Here is a 25,165-nt window from a genome sequence, read left to right as displayed (position 1 = left end):
CCCTCGTCTGGTTCGTCGCAGGAATTGCAAGGCCCATCTGTGTAGGCGTTTACCAAGTGGGTAGCTAGTTCGAGATTCTAGCTACATACACACCGAAACGTCAGCTAGCTTTAAATGAAAACGACCATTCAATGCACCGCGCAGAATTAATTATCAAGCCACATAAGCAGGCTAAATGCTTGCTTGCAAACACAATCACTTCACACGTTCAGCTAGGTAGCAACTTTCTCCTGTACGAGCGTGAGGTAGCGTTAATTATCGAACACGGGGTAGCTAGCTACGTTGTTATTCTGCTAGCTAGCTATGTTGTTATTCTGCTAGCTAGCTAGCTATGTTGTTATTCTGTTAGCTAGCTAGCTATGTTGTTATTCTGATAGCTAGCTATGTTGTTGTTCTGGTAGCTAGCTATGTTGTTATTCTGATAGCTAGCTAGATATGTTGTTATTCTGCTAGCTAGCTATGTTGTTATTCTGCTAGCTAGCTAGCTATGTTGTTATTCTGATAGCTAGCTAGCTGTGTTGTTATTCTGATAGCTAGCTATGTTGTTATTCTGGTAGCTAGCAATGTTGTTATTCTGGTAGCTAGCAATGTTGTTATTCTGGTAGCTAGCAATGTTGTTATTCTGGTAGCTAGCTATGTTGTTATTCTGGTAGCTAGCTAGCTATGTTGTTATTCTGGTAGCTAGCTAGCTATGTTGTTATTCTGGTAGCTAGCTAGCTATGTTGTTATTCTGGTAGCTAGCTAGCTATGTTGTGATTCTGGTAGCTAGCTAGCTATGTTGTGATTCTGGTAGCTAGCTAGCTATGTTGTTATTCTGTTTGCTAGGTGACACTAGCTAGTGCAGTGACATTGTTTATAAATTGCACAAATACCTAGTGCAGTGGTGTAAAGTACTTGAGTAGAAAATACTTGAAAGTACGATTTAAGTTGTTTTTTGGGGTATCTTTACTATTTATATTTCTGACAACTTTTATTTCACTACATTCCTAAATAAAATTATGTACTTTTTACTCCATTCATTTTCCCTGACACCCAAAACTACTCGTTACATTTTGAATGCTTAGCAGGACAGGAAAATGGTCGAATTCACGCATTTCAAGAGAACAGGCCTGGTCATCTATACTGCCTCTAATCTGGCAGACTCACTAAACACACGTTTCATTTGTAAATGATGTCTGAGTGTTGGAGTGTGCTACTGGCTATCCGTAATTTAAAAAAAATGGTTTTAATTGTTATGCCGTCTGGTTTGCTTAATATAAGGAATTTGAAATTATTTATACTTTTACTTTTGATACTTAAGTATATTTTAGCAATTCCATTTACTTTTGATACTTAAGTATATTTAAAACCAAATACTTTTAGACTTTTACTCAAGTAGTATTTTACTGGGGGACTTTCACTTTTACTTGAATAATTTTCTATTAAGGTATCTTTACTTTTACTAAAGTATGACAAAATTAAAAAAGTAACACAATAAAATAACAATAATGAGGCTATATAGAGGGGGTACTGGTACCAAGTCAATGTGCTGGGTTACAAGTTAGTCGAGGTAATTTGTACATGTAGGTAGGGGTAAAGTGACTAAGCATAGATAATAAACAGTGAGTAGCAGCAGTGTAAAAACAAAGGGGGTGTAAATGCAAATATATATACACTAAATGTATGTGGACACCCCTTCAAATTAGTGGATTTGGCTATTTCAGCCACACCCATTGCTGACAGGTGTATAAAATCGACCACACAGTCATGCAATCTCCACAGACAAACATTGGCAGTAGAATGGCCTTACTGAAGAGCTCAGTGACTGTCATAGAATGCCACATTTCCAACAAGTCAGTTCGTCAAATTTCTGCCCTGCTAGAGCTGCCCTGGTCAACTGTAAGTGTTGTAAAGTGGAAACATCTAGCAATAACCACGGTTCAGCCATGAAGTGGAAGGCCACACAAGCTTACAGAACGGGACCGCTGAGTGCTGGAGCGCATAGCGTGTAAAAATTGTCTGTTGCAACACTCACTACTGAGTTTTTAAAAAACGAGCAGCTGCACACAAGCCTTAGATCACCAGGGGGGCAGGCCGGGCTGCAACACAAGGAAGGTGAGTGGAGTGAGGAGTTCTCAATAGGCTGATGTGGCTTTCACTCCTCGTCTTCTTTCCTTCATCCGTACTGATCTGAAAGACTGGGCCAGATGAGAGTAAATTGCCTCCACCTCTCCTGTGTTTTCAGGTCAGTAAAGGAGACCAGGAGAGGGAGGCACTGTAGACTATTGTGACACACACAAGTCAAAAAGCTAATATTATCAATGAGTTTTCCAGTTTTTTACTCGGTAGCATCTGAGAGCTTTTCAAGATAATAAGCATGTTTCCATTGACCCAGGTTTATTCGACAAAAGCAATGTCACCATTTTTTGTTGTTGTTGAGACATGTATATTAGAAAAGGCACATATAGAAGACATTTTCTAAAGATCGCCACATTTTTATCTGTTCGACAACGGTGGATTTTTCTTTTGTCTAACTTTCTTTATTGCGACAAATGATGGTGGAAACGGTGTTTTTCTAATAAATGATGGTGGAAACGGTGTTTTTCTAATAAATGATGATTGCCAAATACTTTTGAAGGTACGTGATGTAGGCTAATCACGCAACTATAAGCTCCACTCCACATTTCATTACTGCTCGCAAGTTTTACCATGGCAACGACTGTGGCGATACGTTTGGCACATGAGAATTATTCGAATATGCCAAGTCAATTATTGCATTCTATTTTTGGAAAGTTACCCTAGCAGACAATCACATCTGTTTACTATGCAAACTTTCTAAATGTCGACAAAAAAAATCACTGGACAAGTTGATGGAAACAAAGCTAGTGGTTCCCATATTTTTTTGTGGCACAGTGAGCTTTCTAAACCCTTTCACAATGTATCTAGTCCTTTGTGACCAACACACGGAGATATGAACAACAGAAGTGTGTTGCAAGCCTTGGGTATAGAGTTGAGTTTCTCAGTACTGTAAGCATTTAGTCAGCACACCTTGTTTTTGTTCCCTCACGTTACAGTGAGCAGTTGGGTCACTGGGTGCATGTTATGCAAGCCCAATCTTGATACAGCACATTAAGAGCCTCTGTGTCCTGATCACTGACATGTTTTCCCCCTGGATCTCAAGCCTGTTTAGGGGTTACAGGGAGACACTATACCAGAACACAACAACAAGGCTATGACCTCTGTCATAAGGTGTCATAACAGTGACATAAAACAGTAATTACTACTTCTGTCAACTGACTTCACAAAGTAACTAGACTCCCTGTCTAAAAAGCTTTATCATGTACCCACTGACCTATGAAATATATTTGGAATTGCTTTACTCTGTTTTTTTTAAAGTGTTGAAAGGTTTAAGTGCCCTGTTTCTCTGGGATCCCATTAACGAGAGAGATAGTTTTTCTATCTCCCCCCTGCGAGGCAGCTCCCTAACTCTTCCCCTGCGAAGCCGCTCCATATTTCTCCCCCTGCGAGGCAGATCCATATTTCTCCCCCTGCGAGGCAGATCCATATTTCTCCTCCTGCGAGGCAGCTCCCTAACTCTCCCCCTGTGAGGCAGCTCCATATTTCTTCCCCTGTGAGGCAGCTCTCTACCTCTCCCCCTGCGAGGCAGCTCCCTACCTCTCCCCTGCGAGGCAGCTCCATATTTCTCCCCCTGTGAGGCAGCTCCCTAACTCTCCCCCTGCGAGTCAGCTTTCTACCTCTCCCCCTGCGAGGCAGCTCCATATTTCTCCCCCTATGAGTCAGCTCCCTAACTCTCCCCCTACAAGGCAGCTCCCTAACTCTCCCCCTGCGAGGCAGCTCCATATTTCTCCCACTGCGAGGCAGCTCCATATTTCTCCCCCTGTGAGGCAGCTCCCTAACTCTTCCCCTGCGAGGCAGCTCCATATTTCTCCCCCTGCGAGGCAGCTCCATATTTCTCCCCCTGCGAGGCAGCTCCCTCCCTCCATCTGTCATTCAGAGGATAACAAACATTTCTCCCCTCTCTCCCTCTCGCCCCTCTCTCTCTCCTCTCTCCCAGTATCAAATAATTCAGCCTTAGTTGCTATTGCTGCTATTTAGTGTTATGCAAATAGAAACCATTCCCTTATATCTCACAGGTATATTCTCCCTGATAACCGGGAGGAGAATGACCAGTCCACCCATAAGTGGATGGTGTACGTCAGAGGCTCCAGAAGAGAGCCCAGCATCGACCACTTTGTCAAGAAAGTCTGGTTCTTCCTGCAACCCAGCTACAAGCCCAATGACCCACTGGAAGTCAGGTGTGTGTGTGTGTGAGCATGCATGTGTGTGTGGGTGTGAGCATGCATGTGTGTACTGTGTGTGTTCTGATGTTAATGTGATTGCGTGTGACAGTATTTTATAGCGATAGGGCGCGTCTTGTTATTGAATTGATCACTGGGGGTGTTGCTTTTGTATGCAGGCCTCAGGCAACAGCAGGAAGTGTTGCTTTTTGTATGCAGGGCTCATGCAACAGCAGGAAGTGTTGCTTTTTGTATGCAGGCCTCAGGCAACAGCAGGAAGTGTTGCCTTTTGTATGCAGGCCTCATGCAACAGCAGGAAGGTTAAGACTCTGTTTTCATCTGATAAACTATCATCTATTTAGTGTTGCCCCTGGTTACACCATTTCGTTTGATATTACAGGTCAACAAAAGTTTTCTGAGCAACTTTTGTTTGGTCAGCCAAGGATGTAGGCCAAGCTAGTACAGAAACTGTTGCAATCAAATTCAACCAATCAAATGTTTTTATTTTTTATTAAGACATTTTTACAACAGCAGTTGTCATAAAGTGCTTTACAGACACCCAACCTCAGACCCATTGGTTAGACTGCTTGCACGCTCCCATCACGAACTGACATGTCATGGAGTAATAGCACCCTCATGTGGACGTGAGACACCAAAGACCTTTCAGACAGCACACAGTAGTTAGGTCGGTTAAGTTGTCTCTAGTATTGACGCTCGGGTTGACTCATAACCCGCCGTCCCCGTGGTTATAGCCGCAGTCCGGACGGGTTTAGGGTAATTAAATATTGTGTGGATGAAGCTAAGAAAATCCATGAATCCATTATTGTGCGATTTATATTTACATTGAGGTTTTTCTTTCATTATTTTAGGCTATCTGGCATTAATGCCTAACTGTACGCGCGTCAAATAGCCTGCCTACACGCCACTCGCCAAATGCTTTTGGAAACGTGCAGAAAACGTTCATGTCAATCCACGGAGGCACAATGTCGGAGTTTAATTCAATAAAAGGAAAGCTGCGAAATGGAGGGTTGAAAATAAAGAGAAGGGAGGGACAGAAAAGTCATGTTTGGGAAAGATTTGGTGAAATGGTAAAAGAGGATGATAGCAGTTTCGGCTTTGTTATATGTGATGATCATGAGGAGCAAGACAGGGACTTCAAACAGGCCTATGGCACGTCAAGGGAACTGTAGCCTACTGTTCATATGGGTTAAATGGAAACTGAAATCTGGACACTGACTGTAGGTCTATAACCTCTCACACAGCCTTAATAATAACTCCTGCAGAATTAAGCATTTATTGCAGTAAAATGATGCACCAAATGTAGGCTACATTTTGACTCAGGACCAGGAGTGTAGAAATATGATTTATTTATTCCAGCATCTTGAGAGAATGCTAATGCACAGTTATATATTGTCTTTAGAGGTGCTGTCTTTATCAGCATCATAAAAGCTGATAGTATTTCAATCACATAAAATATGCTTCCAAGCACAACTGAAATCTTATCAGAACATGTTGGGTCGTTTTCACATCTTACTATTTCTATACAACCTGTTAAACTAATGTCATTTGGAAATTGTGCACTCATTTCTGTTTTTTGAGGGGGGTTATTGTATTTTCTCCCCGGTCCCTAAACATCTTTGCACCGAGAAAGAAGCAGAGATGAGCTTTACCGATGTCAGCTAGATTGAAGCATTCAGTCTATTGATTTATGACATTATTCTGGTGAGCAAGGGTTTATTTACACCTCTAGGGAAACATATAATGACAGAAAAAAGCTACATGTATCTAATTATAGACAAGTTGACTAACAAATAGCCAGCCAAAATGTCTGAAATTATAAGCAGAAACATCTTAAGCAGGCAAAAGAAAATCCTGCACCCCCTGCCAAAAAATAGTTATGCCGTCTCTGATTGTAGCCTGCAGCGCATTTTCTATATTAGTGGGTTAGGATTGGGTGTGGACCTCAGATATTCACTTGATAACATAGTCGGCAGTTGGGTTATTAGCAGGTGCGGGTGAACAAACAGCTGACCCACGCACCACTAGTCCCTAGAGACACTGATCTAAGACCAGCGTGTCCTTTTCCACACTAATGGTTAAAGGTTATGATTTGGGGTGGGAAAGTTAATCCTAGACCTGCTGTGCCTAAGGGCAACTTCTACAGATCCCGCTGACACACACTTTAGTCCTGTGACCTGTGTGAGCAGTTTGAGTCAGACCAGAAGTCAATATGACTAAACCGTGCTGACACACCCTTCACCTAAAGACAGTGTAACCACTCAGAAAGACAAATATCTAATACCTCAGAATACCTCAGCCTTAGAGCCCTGACACCGCATAGAGGTTGATCCTGCTTTAGAATCCCCATAGTGAATCAGAGGATCAGACACAGGGGTTTTCTGATCCTCAGCCCAGGCTCTCAATAACCCAGATGCACTGACGGGCAGACTGATTGGTTGACTGAGTGACTGGCTGGCTGGTTGACTAACTGACAGGCTGACTGACCGACCATCTGACTGACCGACCATCTGACTGACTGACCGACTGACTGACTGGCTGACTGAGTGGAGGATTCAAACTAACTGAACCCCACAGAGACATAGCTAAATCCTTTTCTGATTCTGACACATCTAAGGTAGCCTGGGTACCAGTCTCTGCAGCTAACATTACACTCTTTGCCTCTCCTTGTCATTGCCGAAGGGACTTACCTTTTGGCAGTCTTCAAATATGAACATTATATCGTTAATGAGCTCGAGGAGATCAGAGGATTTGATCCTGATTTGATAACCCTCACAGCTATCGTTCAATCACAATGTTTATGCAAATTAGACTGATTGGAAATCGTGATTCATGAATTTGATTGGATTCTTTCTAACACTGGGCATTCTGACAGAATACAAGCACATTGTGAACATAATCGTTGGGCGTGGGGAGAACCGAGGATTACCCTTTATTGCATTTCTCCCACCAGCTAATATTCCTCGTATAAATACACAGTACCAGTCAAAAGTTTGGACACACCTACTCATTCAAGTTTTTTTATTTTTTTATTTTGTACTATTTTCTACATTGTACAATGAAGAAATCAAAACTATGAAATGACACATATGGAATCATGTAGTAACCCAAAAAGTGTTAAACAAATCAAAATATATTTTTAATTTGAGATTCTTCAAAGTAGCCACCCTTTGCCTTAATGACAGCTTTGCACACTCTTGGCATTCTCTCAACCAGCTTCATGAAGTAGTCACCTGGAATGCATTTCAATTAACAGGTGTGTTTTGTTAAGTCAATTTGTAGATTTTCTTTCCTGCTTAATGCATTTGAGCCAATCAGTTGTGTTGTGACAAGGTACAGAAGATAGCCCAATATGGTAAAATATTATGTCCATATTATGGCAAGAACAGCTAAAATAAGCAAAGAGAAACAACAGTGCATCATTACTTGTAAGACATGAAGGTCAGTCAATTTTTGCAGTCGCAAAAACCATCAAGCGCTATGATGAAACTGGCTCTCATGAGGACCACCACAGGAAAGAGTTACCTCTGCTGCAGAGGATAAGTTCATTAGAGTTACCAGCCTCAGAAATTGCAACCCAAATAAATGCTTCACGGAGTTTAAGTAACAGACACATCTCAACATCAACTGTTCAATGGAGACTGCGTGAAACAGGCCTTCATGGTCGAATTGCTGCAAAGAAACCACGACTAAAGGACACCAATAATAAGAAGAGACATTAGACCGGTGGAAATCTGTCCTTTGGTCTGATGAAAGTTTAGATTTTTGGTTCCAACCGCCATGTCTTTGTGAGACGCAGAGTAGGTGAACAGATGATATCTGCATGTGTGGTTCCCACCGTGAAGCATGGATGAGGTGGTGTGATGGTGTGGGGGTGCTTTGCTGGTGACACTGTCAGTGATTTATTTAGAATTCAAGGCACACTTAACCAGCATGGCTACCACAGCATTCTGCAGCGATACGCCATCCCATCTGGTTTGCGCTTACTGGGACCATCATTTGTTTTTCAACAGGACAATGACCCAACACACATCCAGGCTGTGTAAGGGTTATTTGACCAATAATGAGAATGATGGATTGCTGCATCAGATGACCTGGCCTCCACAATCACCTGACCTCAACCGAATTGAGATGGTTTGGGATGAGTTGGACCGCAGAGTGAAGGAAAAGCAGCCAACAAGTGCTCATATGACTGTTGGAAAAGCATTCCAGGTGAAGCTAGTTGAGATAATTCCATGAGTGTGCAAAGCTGTCATCAAGGCAAAGGGTGGCTACTTTGACAAATCTAAAATCTATTTTGATTTGCTTAACACTTTTTTGATTACTACATGATTCCATATGTGTTTTTCATATTTTTGATGTCTACTATTATTCTACAATGTGTATATATACTACAAGTAGTTAAAAAAAAATGTTTGCCAATTTATAAAACATTTAAAACTGAAATATGACATTTACCTAAGTATTCAGATCCTTTACTTTGTTGAAGCACCTTTGGCAGCGATTACAACATTGAGTCTTCTTGGGTTTGACACTACAAGCTTGGCACACCTGTATTTGGGGAGTTTCTCCCATTCTTCTCTGCAGATCCTCTCAAGTTCTGTCAGGTTGGATTGGGAGCGTTGCTGCACAGGTATTTTCAGGTCTCTCCAGAGATGTTTGATCGGGTTCAAGTCCGGGCTCTGGCTGGGCCACACAAGAACATTCAGAGACTTGTTCCAAAGCCACTCCTGCGTTGTCTTGGCTGTGTGCTTTGGGTCATTGTCATGTTGGAAGGTGAACCTTCACCCCAGTCTGAGGTCCTGAGCGCTCTGTAGCAGATTTTCATCAAAGATCTCTCTGTACTTTGCTCCGTTCAGCTTTGCCTCGATACTGACTAGTCTCCCAGTCCCTGCCGCTGAAAAACATCCCCACATCAAGATGCTGCCACCACCATGCTTCACCGTAGGGATGGTGCCAGGTTTCCTCCAGACGTGTCGCTTGGCATTGAAGCCAAAGAGTTCAATCTTGGTTTCATCAGACCAGAGAAACTTATTTCTCATGGTAGGAGAATCTTCAGGTGCCTTTTGGAAAATTCCAAGCGGGCTGTCATGTGCCTGATTGGTTGAGTGCTGCAGAGATGGTTGTTCTTCTGGAAGGTTCTCCCATCTCCACAGAGGAACTCTAGAGCTCTGTCAGAGTGACCATTGGGTTCTTTGTCACCTCCCTGACCAAGGCCCTTCTCCCCCTATTGCTCAGTTTTTCCGGGTGGCCAGCTCTAGGAAGAGTCTTGGTGGTTCCAAACTTCTTCCATTTAAGAATGATGGAGGCTACTGTGTTCTTGGGGACCTTCATTGCTGCAGACATTTTTTGGTATCCTTCCCTAGATCTGTGCCTCAACACAATCCTGTCTCAGAGCTCTACGGACAATTCCTTCCACCTCATGGCTTGGTTTTTGCTCTGACGTGCACTGTCAACTGTGGGATCTTATATAGACAGGTGTGTGCCTTTCCAAATCAATTGAATTTACCACAGGTGGACTCCAATTAAGTTGTAGAAACATCTCAAGGATGATCAATGGAAACAGGATACACCTGAGCTTAATATTGAATCTCATAGCAAAGGGTCTTAATACTTATGTAAATAAGGTATTTCTAAAAAGCTGTTTTCGCTTTTGCCATTATGGGGTTTTGTGTGTAGATTAGAGGATTTTATTTATAAGGCTATAATGTAACAAAATGTGAAAAAAGTAAAGGGGTCTGAATACTTTCCAAAGGCACTGTATATATGCACACACACACACACAGTTAAAGTCAGAAGTTTACATATACCTTAGCCAAATACATTTAAACTCAGTTTTTCACAATTCCTGACATTTAATCCTAGTAATAATTATCTGTCTTAGGTCAGTTAGGATCACCACTTCATTTTAAGAACTTGAAATGTCAGAATAATAGTAGAGATTAATTTCAGCATTTATTTATTTCGTCACATTCCCAGGGGGTCAGAAGTTTACACACACTCAGTTAGTATTTGGTAGCATTGCCTTTAAATTGTTTAACCTGGGTCAAATGTTTCGGGTAGCCTTCCACAAGCTTCCCACAATAAGTTGGGTGAATTTTGTCCCATTCCTCCTGACAAAGCTGGTGTAACTGGTTCAGGTTTGTAGGCCTCCTTGCTCACACACGCTTTTTCAGTTCTGCCCACAAATCTTCTATGGGATTGAGATGAGGGCTTTGTGATGGCCACTCCAATACCTTGACTTTGTTGTCCTTAAGCCATTTTGCCACAATGTTGGATGTATGCTTGGGGTCATTGTCCATTTGGAAGACCCATTTGTGACCAAACTTTAACTTTCTGTTTGATGTCTTTGTAACGTCCGTCGTCGGTAGAAGAAGAAGAGGACCAAGGTGCAGCGTGGTATGTGTCCATATCTTTTAATAAAGAACTTCAACACTGAACAAAAACAATAAACCGACAACCGAAAACAGTTCTGGCTGGTGCAGACACACAACAGAAAACAGAAAATTATCACCCACGAAACACAATAGAACCCAGGCTCCCTAAATATGGTTCTCAATCAGGGACAACGATTGACAGATGCCTCTGATTGAGAACCATACCAGGCCAAACACAGAAATAACAAATCATAGAAAAAGGAACATAGACTACCCACCCAACTCACGCCCTGACCATACTAAAACAAAGACATAATAAAAGAACTAAGGTCAGAACGTGACAGTCTTGGGATGTTGCTTCAACATATCCACATCATTTTACTTCCTCAAATAAAATGTATTTGTCACATACTGTACACATGGTTAGCAGATGTTAATGGTCACATACACATGGTTAGCAGATGTTAATGCGAGTGTAGCGAAATGCTTGTGCTTCTAGTTCTGACAATGCAGTAATAACCAACGAGTAATCTAACTTAACAATTCCACAACTACTACCTTATACACACAAGTGTAAAGGGATAAAGAATATGTACATAAAGATATATGAATGAGTGATGGTACAGAACGGCATAGGCAAGATGCAGTAGATGGTATCGAGTACAGTATATACATATACATATGAGATTAGTAATGTAGGGTATATAAACATAAAGTGGCATAGTTTTAAAGTGGCTAGTCATACATTTCTTACATCAATTCCATCCATTTCCATTATTAAAGTGGCTGGAGTTGAGTCAGTATGTTGGCAGCAGCCACTCAATGTTAGTGGTGGCTGTTTAACAGTCTGATGGCCCTGAGATAGAAGGTGTCCTCATGATGCTGATCTATTTTGTGAAGTGCACCAGTCCCTCTGCTGCAGTCCCTCCAAATCACCCCCACAACATGATGCTGCCGCCCCCGTGCTTCACGGTTGGGATGGTAATCTTCAGCTTATTAGCCGGCCTTTCAAGTTATGTCGAAATAGGACTGTCTGTCTTTGGCCGCTGCAGCTTTCCCCTCTCTCACAGTGCAACCATCGCAGAGAAAGGTGAGATACATGGTGGTCATAGATATATAATTACTAGAACAGGATAAGCCCTCGGACCACTGCCATTTGAAGTGCACTCATGGGTTAATTCAATATGGCTGTCATTCTGTTTCTATGCCTGGGGGGGTTCTAATGAGTCAAGTTCTATCAGATAGATTTGTGACTGAGACATTGAGCGTAACAGCACACCATAGAATATACAAACATTTTCAATTGAGTCCTTGACGTGAACTGCGAAACAAGTAGCTGTAACTGCATTGGAATGATGTCACTTTCATCTCCTAGTCAGTGAATCACGACCAGCCCAAGTACTGTTATTTTTTACCTCTCTTTTTTTACATTTCTAATCCTTTCCTCTGCAGGCCTATAGTGAATGATTGATGAGTCTGGACTGAGAAACCGTATCTCATCCCCGTCTCTCTCTATCTTCTCTCTCTCTCTCTCTCTATCCCACCTCTCTCTCCCCCTATCTCTTTGTGCCAGGATGAAGGTAATTATATTGTAGATGCCCAGAGTGGATTTTAATGGTTATTACCTTCTCTTTCCCTCTCTCCTCTCTTCCCGTCCAGGTCTGTCCATCAAAGCAGGTAGGTCCGTGGGGTACAGTGCGCTTCCTTCAGCCTCGGAACGCACCCCATCCCGGCCTAAAGTCACAGAGAAGATTGTGTTGGGTTCCTATGGCAACTCGGCCTTCCAGCCAATCACGGCCAGCTGTAAGATTGTCCCACAGGGTCAGGCACCCAGCCCCTCCGGTTCCCCTGGGATATCCTTTCAGCCAATCACAATGAGCTGTAAGATTGTGTCAGGTAGCTATCTACCAATAGGATTTGTTGGTATTGTAGCGGATGGAGGAAGGGTGGTAGATAAGGGGTGGAACTGTTGAATGATTCAGTAGTTTTATTTGGATTTTTGTTATAGTAGTCAGTCAGTTTATTTCATTCATGTCATTTGTTTTCTTATTCAAAGGAAACAGAAGAAATTACCAGTCAATCTCAGTTTATAAACACTGAGATTGAAATGGGGTTCAATTTCTAAATTGAGGCACACAAATGCCTAAGGGGAAATCTTTAGATACATTGGCTGTTGAAACTAAAGCACAACTTGTGATTGTTCATGGCCTGTATTTGCGAGGATTCAAAGCTTTAGAAAAATAAATATTTCAGGGCTAAGACACGTCAATAACGTTTGCTGGCCGAGAGTACTTAGCACCTCTGAACGTAATTTGCGAACCGAGTGTGCACCGATTTTACGTTTACAATAGCCTGAAAAATGTTGTCAGTTTGGTGCGTCGTGTGCGAGCCTTTATAAAGAATATCTTTACAATGAGCAGCGTGTTTGTGATTTGTTTTGGTCCCAAAGGTTCAGCCATCTCCACACCCAGCCACTCTTCCCTCCCCCAAACCCTCACCTCCACCCCTGTACACACTGAACAGGGACCCTCCGTACTCTAAAACCCTTACATAATCAACGACAAGCCCGGCTAGGTCATCGGGATGGCAATAACCTCCTTCACTGCCTCCACAGGTACGCTACTGCCCCGCTCTGACTAGAATGAAGTCCTTCTAAACACTGAGCTATGACCAGTTTGTTTCCCCACTGATGGTGAGAGTTAGGATTTAGGTGGGGTAATCTGATCCTAGATCTGAGCCTAAGTGCAACTTCTATACTGAGCTCTCTGCTTGTCCATAGGGAGTTATCCTCTCCTTTTGGGTCAGTTCCTGCAGCACTATAAGAGACTGTGCTGTGGACTCTGTGCCTCCCACACAGCACCTGATAATGCTTTTTTAGACTCCTCTCAGCCACTGTATTGCCAACACTCCTCTTCCACACACCAATGTCTGCTACACCTCAAGTTTGAATCTAGTGCACTCTGTCATGGGAATTTTAGTACGGAGAGAGACTTGGACAATTAATCAAGCAATCCTCTTTATTTAACATCGATTCATTATTGCAATAATGAAATCGTCGACTCCACACTCCAAAGTGTGTTGCCGGGTACTTAACTGATAATGAAATCGTCGACTCCACACTCCAAAGTGTGTTGCCGGGTACTTAACTGATAATGAAATCGTCGACTCCACACTCCAAAGTGTGTTGCCGGGTACTTAACTGATAATGAAATCGTCGACTCCACACTCCAAAGTGTGTTGCCGGGTACTTAACTGATAATGAAATCGTCGACCCCACACTCCAAAGTGTGTTGCCGGGTACTTAACTGATAATGAAATCGTCGACTCCACACTCCAAAGTGTGTTGCCGGGTACTTAACTGATAATGAAATCGTCGACGGGTACTTAACTGATAATGAAATCGTCGACTCCACACTCCAAAGTGTGTTGCCGGGTACTTAACTGATAATGAAATCGTCGACGGGTACTTAACTGATAATGAAAAAACAGAGATCTTATATAGGCCCTAAAAAATGCTTAGTCGGTCATTTCTACCCTTCCCATAAGCCACCTTTGTCCATCTCCTAGTTATCTGCACGGGATGTTGTTTTACTTCCAACCCGGCTTAGTTTCCCAGATGCCAGGAAGATGAGACGAGGTATTGTTCTATACTCTTCCAGGCTATCTCTATCTCGGTTACACACACCACATCTTGTCTCCAGGCTATCTCTCCTTTCCTCCCTTACTGATAACTGCCCTCCTCTCCTCTTGTCCTCTCCTCTTGACCTCTCCTCTCCTCTCTCCTCTTGTCCTCTCCTCTCCTCCAATAACTGATAACTGCCCTCCTCTCTTCTCTCCTCTTGACCTCTCCTCTCTTGTTCTCTCCTCTCTTCTCTCTTGTCCTCTCCTTTCCTCTCCTCTCTTCTCTTGTCCTCTCCTCCCTTACTAATAACTGCCCTCCTCTCCTCTCTCCTCTTGTCCTCTCCTCTCTCCTCTTGTCCTCCCCTCTCCTCTCTCCTCTTGTCCTCTCCTCTCCTCTCTCCTCTTGTCCTCTCCTCTCTCCTCTTGTCATCTCCTCTCCTCTCCTCTCTCCTCTTGTCCTCCTCTCTCCTCTTGTCCTCTCCTCTCTCCTCTTGTCCTCTCCTCTCCTTTCTCCTCTTATCCTCTCCTCCCTTACTTATAACTGCCCTCCTTTCCTCTCCTCTGTCCTCTTGTCCTCTCCTCCCTTACTAATAACTGCCCTCCTCTCCTCTTGTCCTCTCCTCTCCTTTCTCCTCTTATCCTCTCCTCTCCTCCCTTACTGATAACTGCCCTTCGTACTACTGTACAACAGTTGACTAGTGTTCTCTAACTCTCCAAACCCTGAACCCTTACGGCTTCTCCTCTGTTATCGTGAAGACGCCTACACTTGCGTCCTTACAGGCAAAGCCATTATTCCTCTCTTTCTCTATCCCTCTCTCTTTCTCTCTCTTAGTCTCTGTCTCTCCCTCTTTCTCTCGCTTTCTTGCTCTTTTTCTCTCTTTCTCTCTCTTAGTCTCTCCCTCTTTCTGTCTCTCCATCTCCTTCCATTCATAGATCATGACGGTTGGTGAGGCAGCAGCATAGCAATGGTATAAGAGGGGTTTCCATGGTGACCAGAACTACAGCTGTACTACCTTGCTCTGTGGCTCAGTGTCAGGGACAGATTACAGGAGAGTGGGGACAAAAAGGATGTTTTAGTTTTCCTCTGTGATTTTGTGTGTGTTCGTTGACTAGGCTACGCTTCGTTGTAAATTCAATTAAAGAACTAATGTGTGTGTTGGCATTTGGTCGTTCCATGTATCAGTGTCATTCTCAAGTGGAACACAGTGAAACCACATTCCCTCTCTGCCGTGTTTCAGCCCTTTATAGTTCACATTCACATTCCAGTCATGTGCTGTACACTTCCACACAACCATGTATCCACCAACGCTCAGTTTCAGCAGATCCCGGCAGGCAGAGGGGTTTAAAGTGTCTGATGTTATTTCATGCTGGAGGGTTGATGCTGATGTGGGAGTTAGTGCTGATTCACCAGTCTAACTAAAGAGATGTTTTGCCTCTGAAATGAAGGTGAAAGCATAGGCCAGTGTGTTTGGGGGTAACACATTATAGGCCAGTGTGTTTGGGGGTAACACATTATAGGCCAGTGTGTTTGGGGGTAACACATTATTAAAGCATAGGCCAGTGTGTTTGGGGGTAACGCATTATAGGCCAGTGTGTTTGGAGGTAACACATTATAGGCCAGTGTGTTTGGAGGTAACACATTATAGGCCAGTGTGTTTGGGGGTAACACATTATAGGCCAGTGTGTTTGGAGGTAACACATTATAGGCCAGTGTGTTTGGAGGTAACACATTATAGGCCAGTGTGTTTGGAGGTAACACATTATAGGCCAGTGTGTTTGGGGGTAACACATTATAGGCCAGTGTGTTTGGGGGTAACACATTATAGGCCAGTGTGTTTGGGGGTAACACATTATTAAAGCATAGGCCAGTGTGTTTGGGGGTAACACATTATAGGTCAGTGTGTTTGGGGGTAACACATTATAGGCCAGTGTGTTTGGGGGTAACACATTATTAAAGCATAGGCCAGTGTGTTTGGAGGTAACACATTATAGGTCAGTGTGTTTGGAGGTAACACATTATTGGCCAGTGTGTTTGGGGGTAGCACATTATTGGCCAGTGTGTTTGGGGGTAACATATTATAGGTCAGTGTGTTTGGAGGTAACACATTATTGGCCAGTGTGTTTGGGGGTAACACATTATAGGTCAGTGTGTTTGGAGGTAACACATTATAAGCCAGTGTGTTTGGAGGTAACACATTATTGGCCAGTGTGTTTGGGGGTAGCACATTATTAAAGCATAGGCCAGTGTGTTTGGAGGTAACACATTATAGGGCAGTGTGTTTGGAGGTAACACATTATTGGCCAGTGTGTTTGGGGGTAGCACATTATAGTCCAGTGTGTTTGGGGGTAACACATTATTAAAGCATAGGCCAGTGTGTTTGGGGGTAACACATTATAGGTCAGTGTGTTTGGAGGTAACACATTATTGGCCAGTGTGTTTGGGGTAGCACATTATTAAAGCATAGGCCAGTGTGTTTGGAGGTAACACATTATTGGCCAGTGTGTTTGGAGGTAACACATTATTGGCCAGTGTGTTTGGGGTAGCACATTATTAAAGCATAGGCCAGTGTGTTTGGAGGTAACACATTATTGGCCAGTGTGTTTGGAGGTAACACATTATAGGGCAGTGTGTTTGGGGGTAACACATTATAGGGCAGTGTGTTTGGAGGTAACACATTATTGGCCAGTGTGTTTGGGGGTAGCACATTATTGGCCAGTGTGTTTGGGGGTAGCACATTATTAAAGCATAGGCCAGTGTGTTTGGGGGTAACACATTATTGGCCAGTGTGTTTGGGGGTAACACATTATTGGCCAGTGTGTTTGGGGGTAACACATTATAGGCCAGTGTGTTTGGGGGTAACACATTATAGGCCAGTGTGTTTGGAGGTAACACATTATAGGCCAGTGTGTTTGGGGGTAACACATTATTAAATCATAGGCCAGTGTGTTTGGGGGTAACACATTATAGGCCAGTGTGTTTGGAGGTAACACATTATTGGCCAGTGTGTTTGGAGGTAACACATTATAGGCCAGTGTGTTTGGGGGTAACACATTATTAAATCATAGGCCAGTGTGTTTGGGGGTAACACATTATAGGCCAGTGTGTTTGGAGGTAACACATTATAGGCCAGTGTGTTTGGGGGTAACACATTATAGGCCAGTGTGTTTGGAGGTAACACATTATAGGCCAGTGTGTTTGGGGGTAACACATTATTAAATCATAGGCCAGTGTGTTTGGAGGTAACACATTATAGGCCAGTGTGTTTGGGGGCAACACATTATTAAAGCATAGGCCAGTGTGTTTGGAGGTAACACATTATAAGTCAGTGTGTTTGGAGGTAACACATTATAGGGCAGTGTGTTTGGGGGTAACACATTATAGGGCAGTGTGTTTGGAGGTAACACATTATTGGCCAGTGTGTTTGGGGGTAGCACATTATTGGCCAGTGTGTTTGGGGGTAACACATTATTAAAGCATAGGCCAGTGTGTTTGGGGGTAGCACATTATAGGGCAGTGTGTTTGGGGGTAACACATTATAGGTCAGTGTGTTTGGAGGTAACACATTATAGGTCAGTGTGTTTGGGGGTAACACATTATAGGCCAGTGTGTTTGGGGGTAACACATTATTAAAGCATAGGCCAGTGTGTTTGGGGGTAACACATTATTGGCCAGTGTGTTTGGAGGTAACACATTATAGGCCAGTGTGTTTGGGGGTAACACATTATTAAATCATAGGCCAGTGTGTTTGGGGGTAACACATTATAGGGCAGTGTGTTTGGGGGTAACACATTATAGGTCAGTGTGTTTGGGGGTAACACATTATTGGCCAGTGTGTTTGGGGGTAGCACATTATTGGCCAGTGTGTTTGGGGGTAACACATTATAGGCCAGTGTGTTTGGAGGTAACACATTATAGGGCAGTGTGTTTGGAGGTAACACATTATAGGGCAGTGTGTTTGGAGGTAACACATTATAGGTCAGTGTGTTTGGGGGTAACACATTATTGGCCAGTGTGTTTGGGGGTAGCACATTATTGGCCAGTGTGTTTGGGGGTAACACATTATAGGCCAGTGTGTTTGGAGGTAACACATTATAGGCCAGTGTGTTTGGGGGTAACACATTATTGGCCAGTGTGTTTGGAGGTAACACATTATAGGTCAGTGTGTTTGGAGGTAACACATTATAGGCCAGTGTGTTTGGAGGTAACACATTATAGGCCAGTGTGTTTGGGGGTAACACATTATAGGCCAGTGTGTTTGGAGGTAACACATTATTGGCCAGTGTGTTTGGGGGTAGCACATTATAGTCCAGTGTGTTTGGGGGTAACACATTATTAAAGCATAGGCCAGTGTGTTTGGGGGTAACACATTATAGGTCAGTGTGTTTGGAGGTAACACATTATTGGCCAGTGTGTTTGGGGTAGCACATTATTAAAGCATAGGCCAGTGTGTTTGGAGGTAACACATTATTGGCCAGTGTGTTTGGAGGTAACACATTATAGGGCAGTGTGTTTGGGGGTAACACATTATAGGGCAGTGTGTTTGGAGGTAACACATTATTGGCCAGTGTGTTTGGGGGTAGCACATTATTGGCCAGTGTGTTTGGGGGTAGCACATTATTAAAGCATAGGCCAGTGTGTTTGGGGGTAACACATTATTGGCCAGTGTGTTTGGGGGTAACACATTATAGGCCAGTGTGTTTGGGGGTAACACATTATAGGCCAGTGTGTTTGGAGGTAACACATTATAGGCCAGTGTGTTTGGGGGTAACACATTATTAAATCATAGGCCAGTGTGTTTGGGGGTAACACATTATAGGCCAGTGTGTTTGGAGGTAACACATTATTGGCCAGTGTGTTTGGAGGTAACACATTATAGGCCAGTGTGTTTGGGGGTAACACATTATTAAATCATAGGCCAGTGTGTTTGGGGGTAACACATTATAGGCCAGTGTGTTTGGAGGTAACACATTATAGGCCAGTGTGTTTGGGGGTAACACATTATAGGCCAGTGTGTTTGGAGGTAACACATTATAGGCCAGTGTGTTTGGGGGTAACACATTATTAAATCATAGGCCAGTGTGTTTGGAGGTAACACATTATAGGCCAGTGTGTTTGGGGGCAACACATTATTAAAGCATAGGCCAGTGTGTTTGGAGGTAACACATTATAAGTCAGTGTGTTTGGAGGTAACACATTATAGGGCAGTGTGTTTGGGGGTAACACATTATAGGGCAGTGTGTTTGGAGGTAACACATTATTGGCCAGTGTGTTTGGGGGTAGCACATTATTGGCCAGTGTGTTTGGGGGTAACACATTATTAAAGCATAGGCCAGTGTGTTTGGGGGTAACACATTATAGGGCAGTGTGTTTGGGGGTAACACATTATAGGTCAGTGTGTTTGGAGGTAACACATTATAGGTCAGTGTGTTTGGGGGTAACACATTATAGGCCAGTGTGTTTGGGGGTAACACATTATTAAAGCATAGGCCAGTGTGTTTGGGGGTAACACATTATTGGCCAGTGTGTTTGGAGGTAACACATTATAGGCCAGTGTGTTTGGGGGTAACACATTATTAAATCATAGGCCAGTGTGTTTGGGGGTAACACATTATAGGGCAGTGTGTTTGGGGGTAACACATTATAGGTCAGTGTGTTTGGGGGTAACACATTATTGGCCAGTGTGTTTGGGGGTAGCACATTATTGGCCAGTGTGTTTGGGGGTAACACATTATAGGCCAGTGTGTTTGGAGGTAACACATTATAGGGCAGTGTGTTTGGAGGTAACACATTATAGGGCAGTGTGTTTGGAGGTAACACATTATAGGTCAGTGTGTTTGGGGGTAACACATTATTGGCCAGTGTGTTTGGGGGTAGCACATTATTGGCCAGTGTGTTTGGGGGTAACACATTATAGGCCAGTGTGTTTGGAGGTAACACATTATAGGCCAGTGTGTTTGGGGGTAACACATTATTGGCCAGTGTGTTTGGAGGTAACACATTATAGGTCAGTGTGTTTGGAGGTAACACATTATAGGCCAGTGTGTTTGGAGGTAACACATTATAGGCCAGTGTGTTTGGGGGTAACACATTATAGGCCAGTGTGTTTGGAGGTAACACATTATAGGCCAGTGTGTTTGGGGGTAACACATTATAGGCCAGTGTGTTTGGAGGTAACACATTATAAGTCAGTGTGTTTGGAGGTAACACATTATAGGTCAGTGTGTTTGGAGGTAACACATTATAGGTCAGTGTGTTTGGAGGTAACACATTATAGGTCAGTGTGTTTGGAGGTAACACATTATAGGCCAGTGTGTTTGGAGGTAACACATTATAGGCCAGTGTGTTTGGAGGTAACACATTATAAGTCAGTGTGTTTGGAGGTAACACATTATAGGTCAGTGTGTTTGGAGGTAACACATTATAGGCCAGTGTGTTTGGAGGTAACACATTATAGGTCAGTGTGTTTGGAGGTAACACATTATAGGCCAGTGTGTTTGGAGGTAACACATTATAGGTCAGTGTGTTTGGTGGTAACACATTATAGGCCAGTGTGTTTGGAGGTAACACATTATAGGTCAGTGTGTTTGGAGGTAACACATTATAGGTCAGTGTGTTTGGAGGTAACACATTATAGGCCAGTGTGTTTGGAGGTAACACATTATAGGCCAGTGTGTTTGGAGGTAACACATTATAGGTCAGTGTGTTTGAGGGTAACACATTATTAAAGCATAGGCCAGTGAAGCGTTACGTAATCAGATTACTTATTATAATCAGTAACTAGTAGTGTACAATGTAACTTTTTAATACTGGGTAGTATAATTAGAGTTACTTTGTCAATTAACACAATTAACACGCGTTTCCTTGACCCTGATGTTCGACTTCCTCATTTAGTTCTCAAGTGAGCGGAGAAACGGCTCATGACAGCTGACCATAAAAATGGATAGAGGGCGCACCTCTGGACGCTTTTTTTGATAGAAAACCCAATAGAGGGCTTCACCGTCTAGTGGAAAGTGTGCCCTCTATCCATCTCTATGCAGTGGTCAAACCAGAACTGGCAGCTAGAAAGATTTTGAGTGAAAAGAAAGGAAATCTGTACAGATGTTTAACGTACGATATATTAGGATAATTTAGCTCAGATGATAGTGCAATCCCTACACTGGCTTAGGAAATACTTTAGTTTCTCTCTTTCACTCGATACCTTAGTAAATTTAGCCCACCTAAAGCCTTTGAATTGAGTCTATTTGGCTGCATTTACACAGGCAGCCCCATTCTGATCTTTTGCCCAATTATTGGCTAAAGATCTGATCTGATTAGTCAAAAGATCAATTAGTGTCAAAAGTTCAGAATCGGGCTGACGGTGTAAAAGCAGCCCTTGTGACCCACAGAGTAACTAAAACCAATGCTTCTACCCCGTGACCAACAGATATTTGGATTGATTGATGAATTAATGGTCTATGTCTTTCCGTATTACAGGAAGTCTTACAGCCAAGCAGTCGGTACGGCCCAAGGCACTCGCTCTCTGGCCCCCAAGGTTCACACGGACCGCTTCCTGTCCTCAGGGGTCAAGGTGAGTTACACAGAGGTCACACAGAAGTCACTCAAAGGTCAGTATGTGTGTCTAAGTGGAGTAAGAGTCTTTGTTATGAGTAGAACTGGCATCTTAACCTCCACATTCTGAAATGGTCCTTCGCCACTAAGACGTGTAGTTTCCAAGTGCAAAGGTTTCTTTGACAGTAGGAACTTTATAGAAGTATATCAGACTGGGTTGATTTAAAGTTGAATGTCCTTCAGGACTGATTTTCCCTGTCTTCACCTCTCATGAGTACTTTTCATAGAGCTCATTCAGACCTAACAGTGTTTAGCTTCCAGGAGCGAAGTGTCAGACCAAACCCAGCAGTGTTTAGCTTCCAGGAGATTCGTGTCAGACCAAACCCAGCAGTGTTTAGCTTCCAGGAGATTCATGTCAGACCAAACCCAGCAGTGTTTAGCTTCCAGGAGCGAAGTGTCAGACCAAACCCAGCAGTGTTTAGCTTCCAGGAGATTCATGTCAGACCAAACCCAGCAGTGTTTAGCTTCCAGGAGATTAGTGTCAGACCAAACCCAGCAGTGTTTAGCTTCCAGGAGATTAGTGTCAGACCAAACCCAGCAGTGCTTAGCTTCCAGGAGCGAAGTGTCAGACCAAACCCAGCAGTGTTTAGCTTCCAGGAGATTAGTGTCAGACCAAACCCAGCAGTGTTTAGCTTCCAGGAGATTAGTGTCAGACCAAACCCAGCAGTAGTGAGCTTCCAGGAGATTCGTGTCAGACCAAACCCAGCAGTAGTGAGCTTCCAGGAGATTCGTGTCAGACCAAATCCAGCAGTGTTTAGCTTCCAGGAGATTCGTGTCAGACCAAATCCAGCAGTGTTTAGCTTCCAGGAGATTCGTGTCAGACCAAATCCAGCAGTGTTTAGCTTCCAGGAGATTCGTGTCAGACCAAACCCAGCAGTGGTGAGCTTCCAGGAGATTCATGTCAGACCAAACCCAGCAGTGTTTAGCTTCCAGGAGATTCATGTCAGACCAAACCCAGCAGTGTTTAGCTTCCAGGAGATTAGTGTCAGACCAAACCCAGTAGTGTTTAGCTTCCAGGAGATTAGTGTCAGACCAAACCCAGCAGTGCTTAGCTTCCAGGAGTGAAGTGTCAGACCAAACCCAGCAGTGTTTAGCTTCCAGGAGATTAGTGTCAGACCAAACCCAGCAGTGTTTAGCTTCCAGGAGATTAGTGTCAGACCAAACCCAGCAGTAGTGAGCTTCCAGGAGATTTGTGTCAGACCAAACCCAGCAGTAGTGAGCTTCCAGGAGATTCGTGTCAGACCAAACCCAGCAGTAGTGAGCTTCCAGGAGATTCGTGTCAGACCAAACCCAGCAGTAGTGAGCTTCCAGGAGATTCGTGTCAGACCAAACCCAGCAGTACTGCCACGATGTTGTCCTTTATGTTCTCTCCTCCCAGATGGGTCTCTGTGATTGGCTGTCTCCTCCCAGATGGGTCTCTGTGTGGCATAGTCACTTCCTGTCTCTGTAGACACTTCCTTCCTGTAACAACACATACACACACACCTATTAATAGTGTGCCACCCTGCCAGGGTGCTGTCCTCAGCAGCTGTGAGCAGCCACTTGGCAAGCTGTTTAAATGGGACATCAGTCTGAGAGGGGATGGGAGAGGCATTGCAGAGAGAATAACTGCATGTTTGTATCACACACACACACACAGATGGAAAGAGAGAGACCATGTCAAACTCCTGTAATACAATCCACCCACTCCCACATCTTCTCTCCACAGACGATACAACACAGTTTCAGGGCAGATGCCAGTTATTTCTAGTTTTTCTAGTCTGTTTGGAACGGGACAGGATGTAGAATTAATATTACAACACAGTTTCAGGGTTATTTGTAGTTTTTCTAGTCTGTTTGGAACGGGACAGAATGTAGAATTAATATTTCTATTAGCTAAAGTAAACAGTGTGCACACTTGGCTTACGTAGAATGCATAGAAACTGTTTCTTTTAACTGTGTTTGTCCTGTCTGTGATGTTCCATCTCTATGCTCTCTTCCTCTGCAGGTCATTATCAAGCAGCAGCAGATGGTTTCCACGGTAACGGCAGCCCAGCAGTTTGGTCGCAGTGAAGGGAAGTCACTTGATCTCCATGTCGCCACAGAGACAGACAGGAGGGGCCACCTGGGCGGGGGCCACAACCAGCAAGGTATCAGACAAACATACACTCACACACACATATGGTTCACAGCCAATGAGCAAGGTAACAAAGAGCAATGGTTTTGACCTGTTAAAATACATCTCCCATGTTTCCCCCCTCCAGGTTCTGGGTACCCCTGTAGTCTCTGCCCTCCAGGTTCTGGGTATCCCTGTAGGCTCCGCCCTCCAGGTGCTGGGTACCCCTGTAGGCTCCGCCCTCCAGGTGCTGGGTACCCCTGTAGGCTCTGCCCTCCAGGTTCTGGGTATCCCTGTAGGCTCCGCCCTCCAGGTTCTGGTATCCCTGTAGGCTCCGCCCTCCAGGTGCTGGGTACCCCTGTAGGCTCCGCCCTCCAGGGGCTGGGTATCCCTGTAGGCTCTGCCCTCCAGGTGCTGGGTACCCCTGTAGGCTCCGCCCTCCAGGGGCTGGGTATCCCTGTAGGCTCTGCCCTCCAGGTTCTGGGTATCCCTGTAGGCTCCGCCCTCCAGGTGCTGGGTATCCCTCTAGGCTCCGCCCTCCAGGTTCTGGGTACCACTGTAGGCTCCGCCCTCCAGGCAGCGATGAAGCTTGTGGCCATCAGCATCGGACAGATTCTGGATCTTCAAGGTGATGGGCGGGAGGCATGTAGTCGCCCAGGGCGTTGCCAAGGCCTTTGTCAGCGGGACGGCCGATAGCATTGTGGGTCAGCAGGTCATTGTTAAGGCAACTGGGGCCGCAGGGGGAACAGGAAAGAGTGGAGGTGAGACGCGTAAATACCAAGAAACACTCTTGGCAAACGCCCACTGTCACAAACTCTCATTAAAAAGCACCCATCCACACAAATGCTCATTCACATGCTCCCTCACAGCTCTTCTGACAGATGTTTCATTCGCATGCTCCCTCACAGCTCTTCTGACAGATGTTTCATTCACATGGTCCCTCACAGCTCTTCTGACAGATGTTTCATTCACATGCTCCCTCACAGCTCTTCTGACAGATGTTTCATTCGCATGCTCCCTCAAAGCTCTTCTGACAGATGTTTCATTCACATGCTCCCTCACAGCTCTTCTGACAGATGTTTCATTCACATGCTCCCTCACAGCTCTTCTGACAGATGTTTCATTCACATGCTCCCTCACAGCTCTTCTGAAAGATGTTTCATTCGCA

At 44.0% G+C, this 25,165-nt stretch overlaps 1 protein-coding gene and 1 long non-coding RNA gene across 2 annotated transcripts in view; one reads left to right on the top strand and one right to left on the bottom strand.

Annotated features, from left to right (window-relative positions):
- Positions 1-25,165, bottom strand: part of LOC149982155 (uncharacterized) — a 472,901-nt gene that overhangs the window by 294,798 nt on the left and 152,938 nt on the right. The window lies entirely within an intron of this gene.
- Positions 454-24,048, top strand: LOC110530742 (uncharacterized). The gene is made up of 5 exons (XM_090182800.1): positions 454-2,224; positions 4,134-4,295; positions 12,332-12,568; positions 21,768-21,861; positions 23,890-24,048. The coding sequence occupies exons 2-5, from the start codon at positions 4,163-4,165 to the stop codon at positions 23,924-23,926; spliced, it is 501 nt and encodes a 166-aa protein (XP_090038926.1). The 5' UTR covers positions 454-2,224; positions 4,134-4,162; the 3' UTR covers positions 23,927-24,048.

Source organism: Oncorhynchus mykiss, chromosome 8 (genome assembly GCF_057628025.1).
Source record: "Oncorhynchus mykiss isolate SJ-2025 chromosome 8, ASM5762802v1, whole genome shotgun sequence".
NCBI classification, from domain to species: Eukaryota; Metazoa; Chordata; class Actinopteri; order Salmoniformes; family Salmonidae; genus Oncorhynchus; species Oncorhynchus mykiss.
The sequence above is the reverse complement of the archived record's forward strand: the minus strand, read 5'-3'. Positions and strand labels throughout refer to the sequence as shown.